General features: G+C 46.3%; 1 protein-coding gene across 1 annotated transcript in view; it reads left to right on the top strand.

The window, feature by feature from the left end:
* Positions 1-23,286, top strand: part of CACNA1B (calcium channel, voltage-dependent, N type, alpha 1B subunit) — a 424,961-nt gene that overhangs the window by 226,732 nt on the left and 174,943 nt on the right. Inside the window, 8 exon segments of the mRNA XM_009888006.1 lie at positions 1,062-1,276; positions 3,942-4,062; positions 7,845-7,974; positions 9,504-9,563; positions 10,809-10,915; positions 19,591-19,687; positions 21,777-21,937; positions 23,003-23,140. Coding sequence (XP_009886308.1) covers positions 1,062-1,276; positions 3,942-4,062; positions 7,845-7,974; positions 9,504-9,563; positions 10,809-10,915; positions 19,591-19,687; positions 21,777-21,937; positions 23,003-23,140 — 1,029 coding nt within the window.

The raw sequence follows: 23,286 nt of genomic DNA, 5'->3' as shown, positions 1-23,286 counted from the left end.
CAGAGGCTCCCAAACATGATTTCGGTCCATGGTGGCCCATAGAACAGCTCAGGTTTAAGGACGAAAATATCCTTGGTGTAAATACCAACAGGCCCTCTGGGACATAAAGAGGAACAACGAATTTCACAGCCTCTGAAGGAAGTTTCTGAGGGACATACTTTTAAATGGCATCCAGTCTTGCTTAGAGCCCTTTGGTTTTCTCCTTTTTTTTAATGGTGAGCCTGTCAGCTGCATCGCCAGTTGTTACAGCACGTGGCTTCTTCCATTAAGAACAATGATGTACCCCATTTGGTTTAATTCTTACGTCAGTCAAGTGAGAAAAAATAGTACTTGTGAAGCATTTAGAGTAGTTAATAAAGAAGGATAGATTGCCTTTGCAGCTTTATTAGTCTGATGGAAAAGAAATTTCACTGGGATTCTTTAGAAGAGAGTTCATGTCACCGTGGAGAGCTGTGAGTGGCACTGAGATAATAATTTTCCTGTCTATATTATCTTCCTTTCAGATGGATTTCAAAACACTTTGCATACTGTTTAGTTTGATCACGTGCACGAGCTCACGTTCCTCCTCACTGAGACACAGCCACTGCTGCAGAGGAACGCAGGAGCTATTTAGCCACTTACGGTGACGTTACAGAGGGGTTTAGGACTGGAAAAGAGAACCACCACATTTAAATAACCCCTCAGGTGAACATTAAGAAGCAGAATGTCAGACTTCATTCCGAAACCAGCTGATGCTGGAAAGCTAATGACAGAGTTAATGCAAGTGCCATGTGGTCTTTGCTTATGAACCCCGGTTCCGAGTCTCATTATGCTGAATAAAGTGACATTTGGTGGCATAGTTGCTCTTCATGTTGTGCTTTGATGATGGTTCTGAAGGTCTCAGAGGAAAAGGTCACATACTGTGCTATCAGTAAGTTGTCTTGCAGTCAGTGACTCTTCTGCAAAGGACTTCGTTGGAGAACACAGTCTATGAAACCTAGCGAGAGGTGCGGCACCGGGGTACATACGTTCTCTGAATCCTTCTTGGGCCGTATTTAATAAAATCTGCTTTTCTCCCTTAGGGAGAACCAGTGTGAGATTGAAGCTAGTGGAAGCGTGACCGTCCCCGTGCACACCCTTCCCAGCACCTACCTGCAGAAAGTCCCGGAGCAGCCAGAAGACGCTGACAACCAGAAGAACGTGACGCGGATGATTCAGCCACCTCTGGACAAAACCACCACTGTGAACATCCCCGTCACTATCACTGCCCCGCCGGGGGAGACCACTGTCATACCAAGTGAGTGCCTTTGTCCCCCTGCTTTTTGCTGGGAAATTGCCAGAAAAGGACTAACTGTCCAAGGAGCTGACAGCACGCACTGGGTGGTGGGGGTTCTCCTGGCCACCAGCATCCTTGTAATAGATGGACGGGAGAACTTCTTGTTGATATAGGCTCTACAGTTCCTGCAGCCTGCAGGAACCCAAAGTGTGAGGGTCAGCTGGTGGCACTGGAAAACACCGTGTAAGGTTCTCTGGAGATGGCTCGCCAGAGCACATCCGTGTATCTTTCCATAAGGGAAAGATGCAAAAAGCAAGAAAACCAACAAAATGTGGTAACTGAGTGCTGTGCAGCAAAATAAGCAACTTCTGCAGCGAACCTTTCAGGACCTTGTGAGTACACGGGAGTAGGTCCTCTGCTTTATCACCTTCCGCTGCTGCCGTGCTGCAAGCTGCCACTCCGGCAGTGCTGTCCTATGGTTCTTCTGGTGTCCCAGGGGCCTGAGAGGTCACAGATCACTTGGCAAAGGACAGAGGGGGCAGTGGCATTGCATTCAACACCACAGTCTGAAGTCACGCGTCTTGGCTTATTAGCTGACCCCGCTGTGGAGCGAGCAGGTCTTTCATGGCTGCACAGCTATCGCAGCATCCGTGGTGTGACCCTGCTGCTTTGGGTTCCTGCACATTGTGGAATTTTAGAGCTCCTTGCCATCCTCTACATTTCACTTTTTCAGTAAATCCATCCTAGCTTGTCCTTTTCCAGAGCTCTATGTCTTGGGTCTGTCAGCGCAGATTTACACCGTTCTGAAGACAGGCCCAAGATGATTAGAATCACAGAATGGTTTAGGTTGGAAGAGACCTTTATGACCACCCAGTCCCACCCCCTGCCCTGGGCATGGCCACCTCCCACCAGCCCAGGTTGCTCCAAGCCCTGTCCAACCTGGCCTTGAACACCTCCAGGGATGGGGCAGCCACAGCTTCTCGGGGCAACCTGCCCCAGGGGCTCACCGCCCGCAGAGGGAAACATTTCTTCCTCATATCTCATCTAAATCTCCCCTCTTCCGGTTTGAAGACATTCCCCCTCATCCTATCACTCCATGCCCTTGGAAAAAGTCCCTCCCCAGCTCTCCTGGAGCCCCTTTAGGCACTGGAAGGGGCTCTGAGCTCTCCCCTTTTTGGCCTTCTCTTCTCCAGGCTGAACCCCCCCAACTCTCCCAGCCTGTCCTCCCAGCAGAGGGGCTCCAGCCCTCCCAGCATCTCCGGCGTCTCCTCTGGCCCCGCTCCACCAGGTCCATGTCTCTCCTATGTTGGCAGCTCCAGAGCCGGACACTCTGCTCTGTAGTCACCAGCCTGTTCTCACCAGTTTGTGGTTCATCCCCTGCAGTGCAGGCACAGCCTAGAGAAGTCCAGAGAGCTGGGGGGGTGTGGGGGGGTGTGGGGGCAAGGAGAGGTGCAGAGTGAAATCCAAGAGGTCCACATTAGGTCAGAGGCTGTCAGGGCTCTGCTTTCCAAGGGGCACAGCCAAAGGTAGCGGTTTCTCTACCCGCTTCTTCGCTGTATTGTCAGCCACACAAGCTTTGTCTCCCCCACCGCCTTCTTTTTTCTTAAATGGTAATTTTACTATATTGCAATACTGAGTTCCCGTCAGTCACAATTTATCAGCCTCTCGCGTTCCTGGCCATTTCCTGCGTATCTGGCTTGAGATACGGTGAAGGGTTTATTGAACGTGTCGCTCACACACAATGAAATGTCATTTTGCTGCAAAACAAAATAAAAAGTAATAAAAACCCTGCACCTAACACATTGTAAGTGGGTGGAGGTTTTTTTTGATTCTGGGTCCTGTGAATTAATACACAAGTGTAGATATCTGTCTAAGAAAAGAATTTGCAGCATAAACCTTTCTCCAGTTCACATATTGGAAATTATCTTAAGTAAATTATCCTGTAAAGCCACTGCAAGTAAACTTATGATGGAAATTAGAGAATGTTTTTCTAACCTTTGGGAGTGAGGTCCAGAACAATCTCCAAAAAGGGGATGATGCAAATTAAAAACCTGATGTGACCTGGAGCTCGACACCTTTATAGCGGGGGAGCTCTGCCGGAGCCAGGGTGCGCGGTGCAGGCACGGAGCTGGGACGCCCCGTCAGTCCCTTCCAAGTCCCTGTTCCTAATGCGGGGAAATTCTGCAGTCTCAGCCCCAAAATTATTAAAGTTCATCTATGATTTTGCTCTTTTACACGTTCCAAAGACAATCCTGCTACTGATCTATGGGAAAAGAATTATGCGGTTGGTTAGACTCTTCCGTCTGTCTGTCCGTGAATCCCTAGCCGATCCTCTCTCCCTAATGATTTATGGTATTTTGGATTGGGATTTTGGCAGCTCTTGTGTAAATACATGTAAGATTGCTTTGTTTGCCTGCACTGGGCATCTCCGTTTCCTGGCCGATTCCGATACATTGCTCATCAGTGCAGCAGTTAAGGAGTATAATTGCAGTGTATATCGTACTGTAGTAAATAGCGGCGATAATAATCAAATGATTGTTCATCACGTTTAATCAACATATTCCAAGGCTGTTTGCTATCCCAGCTGCGTGGTTTGCATATCCAGCTGTTGCAGGCAGCCGCTGTGTGAAGACTGCAGAGATGTTTTTTACTCTCTCATTTCTGTTTCCTTAAATTCACCTTTCAGTGAACAACGTTGAATTTGAAAGTAAAACAGAGGAGAAGAAAGACGTCGATGACTTGACGAAAAATGGGCCTAAACCAATCTTGCCTTACAGTTCCATGTTCATCCTCAGTCCTACAAATCCGTAAGTCCTCTGACTCCGTGATATGGGTTACAGGTACTTCCAGCGCGGGTATTCAAAGCGACGACGTTAGCTCGATCTTCATCTCTGCCAGTCAAACACATTGGGAAATTAAAGAAAAGCTTATGTAGGTTGCGGAGCAGATGCTGCCTTTCAGCTGAGCTTTCCCGGGGGAATAAATTGCCAGGGTAGGAAAAAACCCGACGCTTTAGGCGGACCCTTCCTGGCTGCCCTGCTGACGGTGAGGCGGGCAGTTGTTTGCTCAGTTGTCGATCGCTCGCGGGTGGGAGTACGGACGAGCACTGGGAGAAGGCACCATCTGTCAGGAGCAGCAGGTTGGGGGCTGGTTTTGATGTCAGCAAATTCTTGCGGGTTCCTCAGCTGGAACTCCTGCTCCTTCCGTGCTAGTGCCCTCGCAGCACTGAAAACTTTGATTTTCTGGGAAGACGTGACTGTTGTTCATTTGCCAAGGCTGAGAGTAGGGCTTGGGGGATCTGTTGGGATTGCAGCATTTCTTCCGCTTCAGGCGTCTCTGCCTCATGGGGAGCTTTGTACTCAAAGCCTGTCCGTACTGAATGCGTCTCTCTGAAGGGCTGCAGGACCAGGCGAGAGCAGCGGGGCTTGTAATAGATGTAGCACGAAGGCCTGTGAGTCATTTTAAGGAGTAATTTAGAGCAACGGAGGGTGTTTGAAACTTCTGCCAAGCCAGGGGTCTGCTGGGAGCAGGGGTGATGGTTTCTCTCTGGCGCAGGTAGCCTTTTTGCAGAGCCCAGATGCTCTCTGAGGTTGTACTCTGCACGCTCAGACACCCAAGGTGGACTCAGGCCCTTCCTTTGGCACCTCCATTCAAGAGAAGAATGAGTGCTCCTACGCCTCCTGCTACTTGGGACGGTGAGACCCCGGCTGCCTGTGCAGTCGGTGGAGCAAAAGGGGCTGCTCTGCGTGCTCGTCCTTGACGTCAGAAAAGCATCCGTGGCGGACGCCGTGGCACCCCGGACAGTAGGCGGCCCGAATACGCTCTGTAACACGGGTGCAGGCTGTGCAGTTCAGGCTACAGCCCTGCATGCTCCAAGACGGTACAGCTATCAGTGCAGAAGGAATTCCTCAGTGGGAGAACTTAGAGATTGTCTGTCAATGCCAGCTGTTGGAGAGGGAGAATGACCCCAAACTCCTGCTCATCTAATCTCATCCCCTAAGGAAACAAACTAAGACTCAACATGTGCCCCTTTTGTCTCAGCCCCACGAGAGACACTGATGTGTTTCCCCTTTGCCCGTCAGACCTCAGGATGCTTTAGGACAACTGGGCTGATAGCCCAGAAAGTTTTCCCTTTTCAGAACACTGTGGTAGCGTTGTCCTAGTGCAAGTAAGGCATCATGTCCTTTGAATTCACATAAAAGGCAGCTGAAGGAAGTGGAGAGCGTTAGCAGCTTTCCAGTATCTGAAGAGCACCTACAAGAAGGCTGGAGAGGGACTTTTTCCAAGGGCATGCAGTGATAGGATGAGGGGGAATGGCTTCAAACTGGAAGAGGAGAGATTGAGATGAGATATGAGGAAGAAATGTTTCCCTGTGAGGGTGGTGAGCCCCTGGGGCAGGTTGCCCCGAGAAGCTGTGGCTGCCCCATCCCTGGAGGTGTTCAAGGCCAGGTTGGACGGGGCTTGGAGCAACCTGGGCTGGTGGGAGATGTCCCTGCCCAGGGCAGGGGGTGGGACTGGATGATCTTCAAGGTCCCTTCCAACCCAAACCATTCTGTGATTCTGTGATTAAGATGAGGTACAGTTATAGTGTAATCATACTTTCTGCATCAAATTTGAATTACGGAGCTTGGCCCCTGTCTGGTCGGATAAGGAAACAGTATTTCCCTAATATTTGGTAGCTCGAGTCTTTTTGTCATGGAGTGATAACCACCTAAACCAAGTGTGAGCTGCAAAATGCTAAAGGCAGCAGAGCAGAGGGGGAAGCTTAGATGGTCCCAAGGCCAAAAGGGTCTGAGCTGAGGAGTGGACTGGGCAGACAGAGAAGCAGGAAGACTTTTTTGTTTCATATGTATGCTGTCTTCTCTCACCTCATCCTGCAGTTATGGCCTTCTGAGCCTCATAGTCTAGGATTTGCTGTGTGATTTCAGTCACCTTGCAGTTTTCTCCAGCACACACACACCTTCCCTGGAAAGGACCATTGGAAAAAGAAAGACCATTCTAAAACCAAAGAGGTATTATAACACAGGGCCAAGGGGAAATAACGAGATGAAGACCAAGCTCTAGGAATGTCAGCAACTTGTTTTTCTTCCTCTGGGTGAGATGCAGGCCCAGCTGGTTGCCCTCAGGTGTTTTGGCTGGTGTTAACTTCTCAAGAGAGGTCTTCCACCTTTCCAGGGGGTGAAGGTTTTCACCACATCCATTGCTGACTCTCTCCCTTCCAGCCTCAGCTTAGGGATGCGAGACCTGGGTGCTGCTGGTGGGCAAAACACTTCTGGGAAGCATCAATGCAATGTGTTCCTTTCCAAGTGCCCCCCACCCTCTCAAAACCGCCGTGCGTTTAAAAGGGTTTCTCAAACACCGCTGGCAGTTTACAAACACTGCTGCATCTCACTGCTGGTTATGAATGATGGGAGATCTGAAAATAGGGGCTTGTTATTTCTTTGATGAATTGAGTTTGATGCATGAATTATGGTCACAAATATTATTGAAAACATAGCCTTTCCTCTCTATGGATTCATAGAGCACAGAGATGGTAATCCCCTTCTGTCAGATTGATAACCCGAGTTAAGGGATCCACAAAAGCACTTTTCTTCATGTTGTTTTGTATCAAATCTGTTTCCTTGGTATTTGTGACTCCATTTCATTCTGAATCCATTAGCAATCCAGAGAAAATGAATATATAAGTGGATGTGAAAAATAAATTTTAATTCTAACTGTTCAGATATTTGCTTAGAGAAAATGTGATATAGTAACTGAATTACATTCTCAGATAACAAGGTTGTTGGCAAGTTACACATATAATTTGATTCTCAGGCAGAACTTAAGCCCGTTATTCAGCTGACAAATATGGTGCAAATACAGAGTTCTCTGTGCAGTTAAGTATTTGTGAATTGTGGTCAGATAGAGTTATTAGCTGAGATTTGTGAATAGTTTTACATTCCTTAGAAATTGAAGCATTTGTCACTTTTCTTGGACACAATTTGTGAAGAAAAAGATTAAGTTAAGGTAATCAGATCTATTACTGTAAAGTGTTTGTGCAGCTTATAAAACATAGCCTAGAATGAAGTGCAGGCAGAGGTACTTGGCAAAAGAGAGATTGCTAGAAGTGAAACTCATAGTTATGAAGGCAGTTTCAGCTAAGAGTCTCACAGCGCATAGCAAATAGCTCAATTTTAAAGGGATTAGTTGTTATTAAAAGGATTTCAAAACTAGTTTTGAACTTGCAGGACTTTAGCTTGTGAGTTCACAGTGAAAAGGATTGGGGAATATATAAAAATAATTTGTAGAATTGAGTCCGAATGCTTGAAAGGTCTCAATGCCCTTTTGATAGATGGGTGTCATTGCTTTCCAGAGGGGTAGAGAGCAGTGCAGAGATGTTAAATGTCTGTTTTTAAATCTCACCACAGATCTGTTGCAAACTGGAGCTTAAAGCTGTTGATCCTAGTTTTTATTTTCTTACTATTATTGTATTAGCAATCCTAAAGGTGATATTCCTGATGAACATTGTCTTTCTGCCAGTCTTTTTTTACCCCAGTGCTTGACTTACAGCACCTGCAGTAGCCCTTCCATGTGCTCGTGTTGTTTGCAGGATTCGGCGTCTCTTCCACTACATTGTCAACCTGCGCTATTTTGAGATGGTCATCCTCATAGTTATAGCCCTCAGCAGCATAGCCCTGGCTGCAGAAGACCCTGTCCAAGCGGAGTCACCGAGGAACGATGTGAGTACCAACCAACGTGGCCAGAATAAAGTTGGTCTGCTTCTCCCAGCAGTTACGCACATGGCATGTCCATTCCCATCTCCAAAGGATCACACGGTGCGCTGGCAAGTGCAGAACTGGAGCTTTCCTTAATAACATACTCAAATTAGCTTGTTACACCATCCAAATGCTCATAATTCCTGTCCCTTTCTGCTACTACAACCACGTCCAAGTTTGAGAACTTGGAAATCACTGGTTGTTTGGCCGGTGCGGCTCATGTGGAAGAAGCCTGCAAAGCTTACACACCATTCCACGGTGAGAAAGGCGTCCCCAGTCACAAGCCGGGGCTGACATTATCCTAAGATCCCCTGTTTCTGCTAGAGCAGAGCCGGAGGAAGTAAAACCAGATATAGCTTTGTATCTTGGTGAGGCGTAGTAGCAACCTCCTAGAATTAGTAGAAAATCGACTTATCCATGAGTGTCAAACCAAAGTCAGAGACTTCACAGCTGGGTGCTGTTATGAGCAGAAGAAGGAGTGTGCCATGTTCCACACGAGAGCACGCGGCCCAGCAGCGCTCGTGAAGCGGAGAGCTTGGTGCCCTTTGTCAAGCAGATTCACAGGAGGACATTGGCACTGGGCTGGTTACCGTTACATGGACAACTGGGTGTCTACAGAACTGAAGATGAAGTATAGAAATCGCAAGACACAGTTGCCTAATTCTGGACTCTTCAGTGTAGGTCATCGCAGTATGTGGATATAGTGGGATATTTATATTGACTCAATATCCATTCGATATGTATAATCATATGAATCTGACCTTGAATAGGTGCCTCCCGTCCACAGAATTATTTTAAAACTTATAGGTAAAACTATAGGTATTTGAACAGACTGGTATTGCGTTTACCAGGATGTGTACTGAGGAGTCTGTGTTCATCCACCCCTTAAGTAGATTGAGGAGCGGAATAGCTTCAGAGCACAGGTCGGCAGAGCAGGTCCGCGCAGGAATTGCCTGGTCTGGGCTCCTGCGTCTGAATCGGGTCACTATTAGCTCTTTCCAGAGAAGGATCCACAAATCCCTGTATCAGTAATGAGCTGAAGTAGCTACGAGCAATCTCTCTTCCTCATCCTTAATAACTGTGGAATCAGGTTTTCAAAAAGGATTTTATCACTGTTTTGCTCTCCCAAGGTCTTTAATAACACTGTCATCAGCTACAGCAGAAGAGAAGCCCAGGCTGCTCCGCAGGTGCTGGCAAATAAGCTCTTTAGGAAAGGATATTTAAATGTTTTGATTTGAAATACTCATTTTGCCTTATTAAACCTGCCATACCCGCAGGTGCACTGGAGCAACCCATGGGCACGCACACCGCAGTCTGGCAGGGACTGGAAAAAATGTTGCTGCTTGAATCAGATGATTCAAGTCTGTGCCTAAACGATGTGAAAACCTCCCATCAGATGACATTCACCCATGGTAGCAAACAGACGATTGCTAGAACAGACTTTTTACTGTGCAGATGGTTTCCCCTAATACGCGTTTCTCTTTCCCATTCAGGCTCTGAAATACTTGGATTATATCTTTACGGGCGTCTTTACCTTTGAGATGGTGATCAAGGTAAGAGTTTTTCCAAGCAGGAAGGTTCACCTCCCCTTTCGCTCACCTACCTCGGGGCAGCTGGAGAGGGGGTGGAACACGACAGAGCTTCCCGCGGCGCCTGGAGCGGCGGTGGGGATGGAACAGCACTCGGAAGTAGCCAGTGCACAACAGAGGCCTTTCTGTAGCAGCTCTCCTGCTGTCTTTAATCTCACATTTCATGGAGGAAAGTGGGAGTATCTTTAGTGGCTGTGGTTGTGTAAGAGGATAAGACATGTGAGTGCCTGATGCAGAAATGTCTGTGTGTGGCTCAGGACACAGGAGCGGACAGACCTTTCCGAGACGCATCAGATTCTTCCCTTTCCCAGTGATGCTGATCAGGAATATTACCAGCGACTGATTCTTGGTTTGTCACGTTTCAAAAGGTTGAGGATTTGTCTTTTAACTTTACCCAGCAGGGTAATGGGCTTTGCTAAACCTGTGGGGCAGTAACTTTGCAGAAAGCACAGTTCTCGTAAAGTCAGGATTTATCCTTGGAGTAATGGCAGCGTTAGTTTTTACTGTCAGAGCAAGATGCAGAAGAGATGCGGAATACAAAACAGATTTTCCCTTGTTTGTTCAGTGGAAGGATGTGAAGCTAGGTGAGGAAAGCAACCTTACGCAGGCAGTTGTAGAGCTCTCAGGAAAGCAGATAAAATGTCTAGCGGACACTTTGAGACTCAGATCCAGAAGATGGACTAGCAGCACCGTAAGGAGACGCGGTCCCGTGCAGAAGGACACCAGGCTGCTGCGCTGAGCAGCATCTTCCAGCAAGTGCTCTGGAGCGGCGCATTTCTCTGGCTGGGGCATTTGCCTGTGGGTCTTCCCCCCCCTCTCTGTGTTTTGTTGTGTAATACCCTTCCAGTTGTTAATTCCTACCAATCTGGTAGGATTGGGGTAGAATAAAATTAAACTATTTGGACATTTCTCAGACCGACTGCCTTTCCCATAAATTAATGCGTGTCTGTGCAAAGAATGCTATGTAGCAGTTAGTACTTTTATCCCTTGGGGTTTGGTTACGGTTTATTGGCTTCAGCTTTGGTTTGGGTTTGTGCCCATTGGAGTTGGGCAGCTTGACTAAGCATCGAGGTGTCGCCCTGCTGCGGTGAAGCCCTGAGGAAGAGCTTGGGAGGGTCGTTTGAGGAAGGATTTTCTTCTGTACCTTGGCGGTGTTGATTCACTCCTTGTTTTATTAAAACTCTTTCTTTTGATGTGTTTCCTCTGAAGATGATTGACTTGGGGCTGCTCCTCCACCCTGGCTCCTACTTCCGTGACCTGTGGAATATCCTGGACTTCATTGTGGTCAGTGGGGCCTTGGTGGCATTTGCCTTCTCGTAAGTACATTTTCCTTAATGTCCCCATTTCTAGGAAATAAGTTGCAGAGGAGGCAGGACCTTGGCACAGAGCTGGTTGAAGCGTAGTGTTTGTGGCTCCATTTCTCAGCGAAATGTTCAGTTTTTGCGCTTTATCATTTTGTAGCTGGGGGGGAAGCAAAAAATAAATCCCTAAATTTGTGTTGTAAAATATCTTGAAAATTCTCCCAGCTTTAGGGTGAGGCCGTTCACTGTTCATTCGAGATTTTTGTGACTGTTTGGCCAACTTCTTTTCAAGGACATATCATAAAAGTTTGTGGCAGTCCAGTGTCTTCAGGCAGTTGTTTTAAAATTTTTTCTTTCTATGAAAAAATAGTTAATAAAGTTGGCTGATAACTCAGTGAACTCCTTACAAAACATTACTTCTGGAGTCATGGATATTTCTGGTTCATACACCTTTGGTTTTTCTTTCTCCTCCTCCTCTCTCATTCACTGTACTTGCGTTGCCAGTGAGTTTTACTTCTAAGGCTAATTGCTCCCTCCCTCCATCATAGCTCTCTATTTATGACATTAAATAACGTTCCATGTGCTGCTCTAATATCACGGAGGATTCTGAGCAACAGACAGAGAGGAATTGCATTTTAAAAAGGAAGATTAGCTTTTGGTTTGACCATTTTTTCTCAGAAGAGACCAGAGGAAGAGCAACGCAGGTTCTTCAGAATTTGGGGGAGCTCAGGGTTGGATGGTGAAAAGAAATTTTCCACTTGTAGTTCTGGACCACGCAATAATTGTATTGCAAATATTTTCCTGAGAAATTCTGGGAGATGACCTGGAAACAGGCTACAGGACTGGGCCAGATTAATCTTCTGCTAAATTAGCCTTGAGTAATTACAGTGAACGTTTAGCAGCCCATGCCCAAACTCCACTCACCTGTTTGTTGACATGATGATTAGAGAAGGCGATGAAATTAGCAGTGTTTTACTTGCTAATGAGAAAAAGCATTCACCTTTGTCAAGGAACTGCGGAAGCGTGTCTTGGATATTTTCGACTGGCAGTCATTTTTTAGGCAGACAGCCACAGCCACTGCTCCTCTTACGTGCTCTGCTGATGGAAAATACCACCGTGCCCCTCACAGCACAAAAAGTTTTTGGGACCTTTCTGGCAACGTTGGCCTGGAATATTTCTCAGGAGTTTTTCATCTTCCGAGGTGTCAAAATTCCTTTCACATCAAGGGCTGAGATGTGTATTTTAGATCTTCTATTCTTCACAGCAAGTTCTGGATTAAAAACATCTAAACTAACTTGACCATGGAGTGGTTCAACAGAAGGAGGTGGAGTTGACACTCCTGGTATGATTTTTGAGCCAGTTGACAACAGAGTCACACTTCTTTTTTTTCCCCCTTTTCTAAATAGGCTGTATTAAAGATGCAATGGGGGAAATGCACCTTAAGACATATATACAAATTCTTTAATTCTATACTTCTGTTTTTTTCTCAGCTCTGACCAGAGCCTCCCTGTAAATGATTAGATGATCAAACCACATCGTTTGTTGTCCTTCAGTGAAGCTGACAGTGGCAATTTTTTGAGAACTGGGCTTTCTGTGCCCAATTCTACAGCGAAGAATTGTTTCGACCTTGAAGCAAGTCATGCCCAATATAAGTTTTTCAGAGGGACGTTGCGCTCCTCTCTTTAAAGACTTTGTCCCTATTCCTTAGAAATTTGCTTTTCAGCGGAACAAAGTGCTCTGTTGTAAGCAAGGTTGTCAGCTGGTCTGGTGAAAGTCTTGCTTACCTAAAATTGGACATCCCAAACCAGGTTGCTTTATAAGTGACTAGGCACCTGTGTGGCTTAGTTTCCCTGCATATATATTAGTATAACATCTTTCAGAACTGGATGTGGTCAGACTCAGTTAAGCAAAAACTTACTGAAAAAAAGTTTAGCAAGTTAACAGAGCTTCTCCGAATTGAAGATGTATAAAAGTAAAATAATATTTATCACAAGTATTAGTTTGCAAACCAATATTACCCGAGTCTGGGGTTCACTGAATATTTCTCTTTTCCTATAAGAACGCAAACTTTCAAGGCAGACTGGGAGAAGGGGCATTTTGTCAGCACAACTCCGTGTGCTGTGAGAACAAATGTCAGGGTTTGCCTTTAAAACATCTTCTCGCTGAACACGGTTTTCTTTTGGACAAGTTACGGATTAAAATGAATAATTTTTAGTCCTTCTGAGTCTCTTTGTGCTCAGGTTTTCTATTGCTCGCATTGGGCCATGAATATCTAACAGCACCTCATCAGCCTCTAAATAAATTACTTGTACATCCCCTGACTGTGCTTCATAATAGAGTGCCCCAAGTTGCTTCCATTTTACGTGCTCTTTGAGTAAGTATTGAGCGGGGATTTACAGAACGCGAATGCATAAAACCTGCCTGCCTATTTACTGCCTCCCAGATGAAAGAGACTCAAACCTGTTTCTGAGACTTGGAAAAAAAATGAATTTCTGCTGTGATTTTTATTATCGCTGCAACCTGTGCTACGTGTCCGTGTTTCAGCTGGTAGCGAGAGCGTTCACATCCAAGTCGGAGAATACTTGCAGTATCTCTGCTCTAACCCGAGAGCGGGAAATCCAGTTCCCGCTAGTCCAGTTATGAATACTGACAAATCTCAGACTGTTCAGGTGAAAATTGGATAGATAGTCCTGTCCTAGGCTCAACTGAGTTGTTTGGTTAAACCAGACGGACGTACCGAGCCTGCTGAATTTTGGTAATCCTGAAAAAGAGCTTTTGGAGAATAAACTGGGTAATCTTCGTTGTTTTGTTAGTGGGCTTTTTCTAGCAAACACTGCAGTCTTGTCACTCGTCATCAGTGTCACTGTAAAAATGTATTTAGTGTGGCTGTTACCAGTTTCTGTTTGCAAGAATACACGATTGTCACTCAGTGGGTGTGATTTAATTCTCATGTATGTTCTTGACCTTATTGGTGTCCAGTGAAGGTGACGCGAAACAACTTCTTGGTGAATCACCACGTCACTGAAAACCTGGGGAAAACAGAGCTCCCAGAAACGCTTCCGTCTGGAATATTGCACCAGCCGATGTTTGTTAAGGCGTATGAGATGGTATCAGTCATTGCTCCAAGGTTCATAAAATCCATCTCAGCCTCCCAAACCAGCTATCACTCTACCTTCTGCCTGTAGCTCTCCAGAAGCTGTTCTGTGCTTGACTGTAGTTCAAAACCATTTTTTTTCTAAAGCAAGGCCCCCAGTGAGATGCTAGAAACATTAACAATACTGTTGATGATGATAATAAAATAATTCCTTCCATGTAGCACTGTAGTTCAAAGAGAAATGCCTTTCTTTTTCTGGAGATAAACACGCCACAAACACACGGACATGTTTTAGTCTTTAGGGAAATAGAAGTAGAGGGGCTTAAAGCAAGCTAGTAAATTTGTCATCAAAATTTATCAGCCCCAGGTGTAAAATCGTACTCATTCAGTAGAAATAGCTGATGAATAGCAGCAGGGAGACTGCGGTTTTACATTTTCAACAACAGAAAGGTGGCTCAGCCGCACCGAATTTCACGCTGCTCTCTGAAAAAGCAAACAGCATTTGCCAAACAATCGGAGTTATCGCCTCCCGCAGTGTCGGAAGGATGAGGGTGCATCTGCCCCGTCTGCTCGGCGGCCGCGGGGCTGGTGCGGTGGGGGATGTGTGGGTCAGAGCCGCGCTGTTGCTTGTTGGTTTTTCTGCAGGTTGAGGTGGTGGGTGTGGGACAGGGGATGGGGTTATCTGCCAGCACATCTCCGGATGCGCACGGGGTGCACTGTACAGCCTTATGTTTCTGTTTGTCATTGACTCTGCTCTTTCTTTGTCTTCTCCTTGCTGGAATCTCTCTCTAGGAGTTTCATGGGGTAATATGTTATTCCTGTCTCTTGCTGCACTGTTATGCCTGTCAAACCTGTGTACACACACTTGCCACTGTGGAAGCGACCCATGTTACACCCATTGCATCGACTCCTTTGTCCCTTTATTATTCATTATTCAGTGAAACCTATTTTCCCTTAACAATCTTCATTCATCCTAATTGTCTTTCAGCAGAGGATAGAAGCAGACTAGGAAAGCAAGTGGACCGGAGAGTCTTGACCAGAGTCAGAAACTATAGCAAGCAGACGTATTTGTACCAAAAAGATTTGAAGGGATGACTTAGTGGGTACATCGTTAATGTGTGAGTTGCCGTTAATGAAAATCTTAATAATGAGGTTTAAAGAAGCAGTTTTGCTTTCATCCAGGGGATTGCACCTCGAAACTGCACTAGCAGTGCTGGAAGCTTCAGAACTAATTTTGTGGGGTCGGGGGGATGCGACCCAGCTGGGATTCAGGCTGTCAGCCCCTGACACTGCTGGAAAGTCTTTGACATCAAAAGAGAGCGTAGAGAGCTTTTTGTAGAGGTTGGCAGGGGCAATCTGCAAAGGAGGAGGCAGCAAAAGTTGCGTTTCACCCTCTGTAGGGTGGTGGGGGTCTTGTCCTCGGCGCGGTACAGTGCAGCTCTGCTGCGGGGACGGAGGGGGTGACAGAGCTGCGCCGTCCCACACGGCGGTCCCCAGCGGGGCAGGAGCTGGGGTGGGCTCCTCCGCAGCGGGTAACCCAGCGGTGCCATAAAAAGGACACAAAGAAAGGTCTTTGATGTGCTCCAGGAAAATTGGGTACGAGTTTCCATCTTCTGTCTAGGAAAGCAGATCACTTAGACCCTGGAAGAGAGGTGGCTTTGTGCTTGGGCAGAGCTGCGTGACCTCCTTTCCTCTGCGGTGGGGGAACTGGCTCCGTGCCTCCGGGATTTCGGAACGGCAGCAGGCGGTGACTCCACCCTGCTCTGAATATTTGATGGCGTGACTCTAAGAGGCCCACGTTACGTGAAATCAGAGCTGTGGGCAGGAGCAACAGAAACAAGAAGCTTCCATTTTAAAGAACTATTAATTTTTTAAAGGATCTTTTATTTATTAAAGGGAAAAAAGGCCATGTAAAGCTCTTTTAAAATATTTTTAATGTTTTAAGTAAATGAGCAGCAAACTGCCCCAGAAAAAAAAACAAAACACAGAACTGGCCTAATGCAACCACAATTGACCTAATGCAATTTTTTTCTTGATGGTATTCTATTTTTTTTTAAAGTCATTGGACTTCTGTTCACTGTCTGTCTTTATCCTACTTGCTCTTATGTAGCTTTTCTGAATTTTGTAATTGTTATTCTGCAGTCACCAAAGATCTTGTCCTTCCATAGCAATTTATTTTTGTTGCGAGAAATATTCTGGTCAAATGTGTGCTTGTATACACCTTTTGACTGAATCCCAATTCCACCTTTTATTTTGTGGGACATCTGGCTTTGCATTAGAGTGGTGTAAAACCCAATATTGGCAGAGGGGGTTCTTAAAAACACCAAAACCCACCCTTAAGGTTTTATTTGACAGGCTGAACGAGTTGCAGAAGATCCATTTAATTAAAATGCGATTTGCAGCACTCTCGTTCAGAGAATACCAGTCCATTGAAAAAGCTTTCTCCTACAGCAGGAACCTTACTGTGACAAGAAATAAGTATGATTTTTCAGGATTCTCTATATGGCTTAGATCATAAATCCCATTAACATTTAATTGGCTCACGCTCTTTACTTGCTTAGGTGCCTGAAAGGAAAAAAAAAAAGATATATAAAATCAACCTTTCTTAGTGTCCTTCATTCAGGCAGAAAGGATTTTGTAGGACTGGAGCTCTCCGCCCTTCACCTCCAAGCTCTCAGTGCAGTCATCCGCACTCCTCCCCGTGCGAGGGAGAACCACCACCTTCTCTCACGGACCCGGGAGGAAGGATTTGTTCTGCCCCACCTATTCGCAAGTCCCCGGGAGGGCTGTTTAACCTTCCTAGAAATACGAAGTCCGCAGAGTTCGTTGCTTCGGGCTTGGCGCCAGCCCTTGAGACCTGAGCTACCTCCTTCAGAGCCGAGAAGCCACTCTGGTCTCCTCTTGAACTTCCCTTCCAGGAGGCCTTATTAGCACAGTTGTTATTTAATGCAAATGCGTGGCGGCACAGTAAAGAGGTGTTCAGGTCTCCTGGAACCAGGAGCACTGGCAGACAGCACGCGGAAATATTCTGTGGTGCCACTTGAACCCGGGTGAGGACTCTTGAGGTTTATCGGTTCAGTTGCTACCTGCCGGTGGCTGTGCCGCTGAGCTGGGCTGTGTGTTAATCTGCAAACCAGAAACGTGGCCACAAACAATTGAGAATCAGATATAGTTCTGGGCCAAGGTCTCCCACATCTTTTTTTCCTCCTATTTTTTTCTTCTCTTTTCTCCAACCACACGTCCCTTAACCCTCTCGCCTTCACTCTTCTCTCACCTCTACTTTCCTCAGCTCCTGCCTCTTCGCCCTCTCTGCCCTGGCTTCCTCATTTAGCTAAACCCCAAATGGCCGGGCAACGTGGAGCGACCCGAGGGATTTGCTTGGCCGTCCAGAGGGGAGAGGGCAGAGGGAGCAGCAGAGGCAGCCAAGGTGATGGCCACAGTGATGGTGACCATCAGCCATGGGGCCAAGCTGGCTGGCCAAGCCAGGTGCTATCTCCTGGTGACCTGTTTTTCCTTCTGCCTCCCTCCTGCCACTGGCTGTCCTCCTCAAGAGGCTGAACAAATGATTTTGTGGCCAGGGCATTGCGAAGGATCAGGGGAAGCTGTCTGGGGAATACGTGAGCTCCAGGTTGGCCGGCTCAGCTGGAGGCTGTGGTGACAAGGAGATGGCTGCAGTGGCCGTGGCAGGATCGTTGCTTGCCAGGAGTTGGTGATTGGAAGGCAAGTATGCGAAGCCAAACATGGGCCAGATCTTTAGTTATGCTAAAACCTGAAGAGAAAGCCAGTAAAAGCTATTTGTCAGTGTCTGCTTCCTCTCGACCAGATTAAAGGGTCTCTAGTGAGAATCAAAAATGATTTCTTTTAAATGTAGAGTAGTTATTTTGTGGCATTAAATCAGTTCTGTAACTCCGTGAGTATCAGCTCAACCACCTGGATTTATGGCCGCGCCAGCAGTCAGGATTAAAATGGCCCTAAAGCAGCCCTGAAAGACGAGGTAGGGAGAGGACAGGTAAATCTCCACCCTGTCCCCCCGTCTCCTCCATTTCTATCAAATCATGTGCAAAGGCAACTTGCCTTCAATGTGGAAGTCCTTGGCATACAACCCACGGCCCTCCAAAACTTCCGTGTGTCTCACTGCTTATTGCATTTCAGGACAAGTGCAGTGACTGGTAATTGGAGAAAGAGACCGGAGATGAGACAGGAACGTGTGTTTCTCGGTTGCAGATTCCAGTCCGGTGTTAGTGTTGAGTAGCACAGCATTAGTACTGAGTCATGAGTCTCTTAGAAGTGGATAGAGACAAAAAGACACCTTCCAGGGCTGAGCAGGGTCAGACAACCATGAAACTGGGTGGTTTCCTCAGCTCTCGGTGCTCATCCCTTAGCGTGGTGCCAGCAGGGTGGGGGGAAGCTTTGCAGTCCCCCACCTGCACTTGTGGGTCTCTCGGGTTATTTGTATTTCTGTTGCTTTCCTGCTGGAGAAAGGAAACGTTTAGCAAACTGGAAGAGCATAGGATAGGTGTATCCGCATCTGTTCAACATCTTACTCATTCACACCTGTGTTACTTCAATACAGTCTCAGACCCAAACCTACCGTCATGAACAAAGCTCCGTTAAAGATTTTCATCCCATTTTTCACTTCATATGAAATGAAGGGGAATGTCATTGTTTTGCTGTTGGGTTGGAAGAAGATGTAACTGTGTCTTTTTATTTATTTATTTTGGAAGTGCACGAGGAAAGGAACTTTGTCCTTCCCCTAAAAAAAACCCTTTTAATGGTAACAAGAGGAACGGTCTCAAGTCGTGCATTAAGTTTTAACAAAAAGTAAAACCAAAATGTGACTTACGGCACCTGCATGCGTAAGTGGGAAGTTGCCCCAGCACTGTTCCAGGCATGTAATATGCCGTCATATTACATGTTCCCGCATGGGTTTGGTAGCATGTCTTCCAGGAGAGACTTGAGGATGAGGGTACGGGCATGGAGCAGCTCTGGTCCCCAGGAGAGCTCTGTCCCTCACCGCGAAGGCTCCAGTTCCCTCTGGTCACTGTCTGCTTGTCTAGACACGACCTCCCTGCCAGAGAAGTGCAAGAAGCACACAGAGATACGTCCTCCTGTCTCACCCAGGTGCCTGGGAGGGAGCAGAGCCACGTGTGACTGTCTCACTTCTCCTGCCTGGGGTTGGGATGAATGTACTGAGCCTCCTCTCCTGGTGGCTGCAGCCCAGGGGTGCTGCTGCCCTGGCTTTGGCCGTGGCCTGGGTGGGGAGTCGGGGCAGGGAGGTCACCAGTTCCTGGGTGATGCTCGCTGAGTAGCCGGGAAGCGAGCGAAGGCTGGAGAGCACGTGTGGCTGAACGCTGCGAGGACCATGTCCTGCCCACAGCCTTCCTCCTGCGTGGTACGTCTCGATGGGCGTTCATCCGCAGTCTGCAGTAGTGCTGTCTGCATCCGTGGTGAGGATGGCACCCAAAACCTGTAAAAAACCACAAACCCAAACCAATTCCACAACCGAAACCACACGGGGTACCTATGGATATTGTAGCTAGCGACCTGAGGACCAAACTATTCCCTCTGTTGTTCTTGTGCCTTTTATCCCTTGCAGAGGAACCAAAGGCAAGGACATCAACACAATCAAGTCCCTGCGAGTTCTGCGGGTCCTCAGACCGCTGAAGACCATTAAACGGCTACCAAAACTAAAGGTTAGAGAATAACCACAACCCTTTCCTTCTCTGGAGGTTTGCAAGTGATCCGAGCGGAAGCTGATGGACGAAACTTAGTCCAAGTTATTTCTGTTCCTTTTATTTTGTTGCAATTAATCTCTTTGCCAGATTTATAAAAATAGCTGTGCAGATGTTTAGCAAATGTCAAACACTTGTTTCTTTTGCAAACACTGTGTGCAATATTATGAATTATTGTGAATCCACATTGAAATCAAGCTTCTAAAAAAGAGTAGAAAAAAATGCAAATAAATTAAATTACAGTTCATAAGAGTGATGCTCTTAAAAATGATATAAGAGAAAATAGGTTTTGGAGTGTTTGACTTTCCCTAGAGAATTTAGCATGAATATTGCAAGATTTTTCCACGGTTTGTCTAAAGAGAAATGTCATTGCCGTATGAGGACTTTTAATCTGTTCATCTTTTCTATTAAAGAATATATAGTGCAGGGTTTTATAGCAGCACCCTTTCATCTCTAGAATACTAAATTACAAAGTAAAATAAATGTAATGGCCTGTGGTGACTTATTCAACACCATTTCCCAACCGCTTTGAGGTACAGCCAGCCCCTGGAAGCAGAGAATGGAAGGAGTTATAAAATTTAATAATTTCTGAGTTTTGGGAACTCTTGAATACCTATTGTAGAAGGTTTTCATGCGGCATCCCTGCTTGCAGGCTCTTCTCTTTGAGAGATGGGGAAAAAGCAATAGGTGCTTTTGCAACGGTGAAACTACGTCTGACAATTCCTGTTTTACGTAGTGGCAAGTAAAAAATCTGGGTCAGCTGTTAGATAGATTTGCCTTTGTCCTTACCCACGATTCAGGCTCAAATAATGTTGATTTTATGCATTTTCATGCATCCTAAATTAACCTCAAAAGATAAGGAAGAGTAATGTCAAACAACGTAGAAAATGGTCTTTATTTGTTTAGAAATTTGAAATGCACGGCTCTGAGGTTGTAAACCAGTCAACAGTAGCTCAGTCCTACAGCAGGACGCCGAACGTTTGCTTTTTATTGAATGTCTCCTTATTTTCAAGCTATTTTGCAGCATAATTTTACCACTTCTAAAGAAGTATTCAGAAATATGTATGTGAAGCAGAAGTCATATTCATATGGTTTGTCTTCAAAATTCTTTCCATTTTTTTTTCCTGGATGCGGTCTTGTATGCGACAATCAGCAAGACTAATGGGGTGATTAGAGATATTTCCGGTGTTTTAATTCAGGATTTCTGGGTTGCATCAGGAGTGTAATTTTGTGAATTATTCACTTCCATTCAGAGAAACAAGAACGGTATTGTACAAACCCCGCACTTGGGCAGTGACTGCTCAATTTCTATTATTATGACAAACTTCTCAGACTAAAATTAAACTGCAAATTACTTGTAACAATGAATCGGTGACTAATAATCAAATAATAAGTGTATTTGAGAAGTTCTTTGCAGGGAGTGCAGAAGTGACATATGCTGACTAGATTAGTCACACTTAGTTTTGATAGACAGTTCATTAGAAAAATATTATTCGAAGCATTTGGCTGTTTTGTAGCTGGTATATTTTCCTTATTATTGAAGCAGTTCAAATAATGCTGCTGTAGGTGCCCCTGCTCTGGCAGGGGGTTGGACTGGATGATCTCCAGCCATCCCTCCCGACCCTGACCCGTCTGGGATTCTGTAATGGTCAACGAGTAACATATTTGATGAGATTTTTACCTGTCCATTGGGAATAAATTAAACACAAGCATGTTTTTCATTTCATAATTGGCCATGGAAATAGTCGCTTAGGACTAATGTTTGTCTTGACGAGCTGCGATTGTCTTTATAAATTTTACGGGCAGCACCGGGAGATTCGGTGGCACAGCCAAACTCGCCGAGGAAGCAGGAGGTGTTAGAAGCCGGCGTTATTTCTCACTGCTGGAACACGACTCTTGGTCAAACACTTGGCGTGCGAGTCCATGAAACCATCCGTGGGTTATAGGTTGGGTAATTACTCCCCAGTGTAGTTCGATGCTGGATGCCAGGATGTTAGATGCACTTTTTTTTTCCTTTCCACCCCTTCACCTTGTTCTCCTCTGTCCCCAGGCTGTCTTCGACTGCGTGGTGAATTCTCTGAAGAACGTCCTCAATATCCTCATCGTTTACATGCTCTTCATGTTCATTTTTGCCGTCATTGCTGTGCAGCTCTTCAAAGGCAGATTCTTCTACTGCACCGATGAGTCGAAGGAGCTGGAGAAGGACTGCAGGTACGGCCGGGGACGGGGGCTGGCAGGGGGGATCCCCACTTTCCTCTGGCAGCAGCAGCTCCCTTGGCTGTCCCAAAGCTGCGTCAGTTGGGTATCTGCTGAGCTTGATGAGTCTCCGGTAGGTAAACCCTGCTCTAGCAAACACTTACCCAAACGCTTAAGTGTACAGGACAGCAGGCTGCTTGCCCCGGGGAGGGCTAGTTGTGATTTTAAGGTCAAGGGTTTTTGAAGGGATGGCGTGACTCCTTTTTCTACCTGCTGCCTTGATTCTTAGGGCTGGTATGAATTAGAAAAACATAATGAATGATTAATCAGAAGTGAGTCGGTAGGAAGTGAAAGAGCTCCTAATTAGCTAGAAAAGGGGGTCAGTATTTGAATATCTTAAAATCTCTGTCATGGTTTGTCCTTTGCGGCAGACTGTCAAGGTGCTTTACTCACCACAGTGTTCATCTTCCTCACTTGCCTTTTTTCTTGGCAGCCAAACCGCATCCTCAGCACTGCCCGGGTCTGCCCGCGTTACCCCTCGCAGGGCACGTCCCTGCTGGGACCGCGTGCCTGCAGCGGCCACGGAGGCTGTCGCTGCAGTTCTTCCTTGCAATAAAGCAGATATGTTACAGAAACAAATGTGAAATTATAGAAAAACAGAGGTGGGAGGGGAGGTGTCCAGACACCAGGGACCTCAGCCCCTCAAAGCAGGACCCAGTTAGAAGTTAGATCCGACCCTGAAGTAGGAGCCAGAGACTTCTGCCCATCAAGCAGCACAGTTTTCTGTGGGGTCAGACAATTTGCTGTTAATTGGCGGCTTTGCCTAATGGATGAATGTCCTGACTACGTTTTCTTTCATTTCTAGATATCAGGTCCAGTTCCTGCGGCCCAAAATAGCTCAAAAGAAAAAAAAAAAAAAAGGCCTTTACTTCTATTATAAACTTAGGACCTGTCTATGTCTGTCATACATAGCACAGGCGGACTCTGCTGCTGGGGCTTTTTGATGCTCCTCAGTGAGTCATACGAAATGGCTGATTTGGTTTAGTTCCCTCATTTGGTCTGAAACTCTGTTTTTCCTAGGGGTCAGTACCTCGATTATGAAAAAAATGAGGTGGAGGCGCAGCCCAGGGAATGGAAAAAATATGAGTTCCACTACGACAACGTGCTCTGGGCTCTGCTCACGCTCTTCACCGTCTCCACAGGCGAAGGATGGCCAACGTGAGTACCCGGGACTGGCGGGGTCAGCCATCGCGGAGGTAATGGCACATTTCCAGCGCTCTGAAGGGCACGTAGATGGCAGGTGACCTGTGAAATAAGAATAGTCTTTTGTCAGCTAAGCTTTTGCTTTCCCTTGTGTGGTTATT

Source organism: Charadrius vociferus, unplaced genomic scaffold (assembly GCF_000708025.1).
Source record: "Charadrius vociferus isolate BGI_N301 unplaced genomic scaffold, ASM70802v2 scaffold1040, whole genome shotgun sequence".
NCBI classification, from domain to species: domain Eukaryota; kingdom Metazoa; phylum Chordata; class Aves; order Charadriiformes; family Charadriidae; genus Charadrius; species Charadrius vociferus.
Note: the sequence above shows the minus strand (reverse complement) of the source record. Positions and strands in the feature narration are given on the sequence as shown.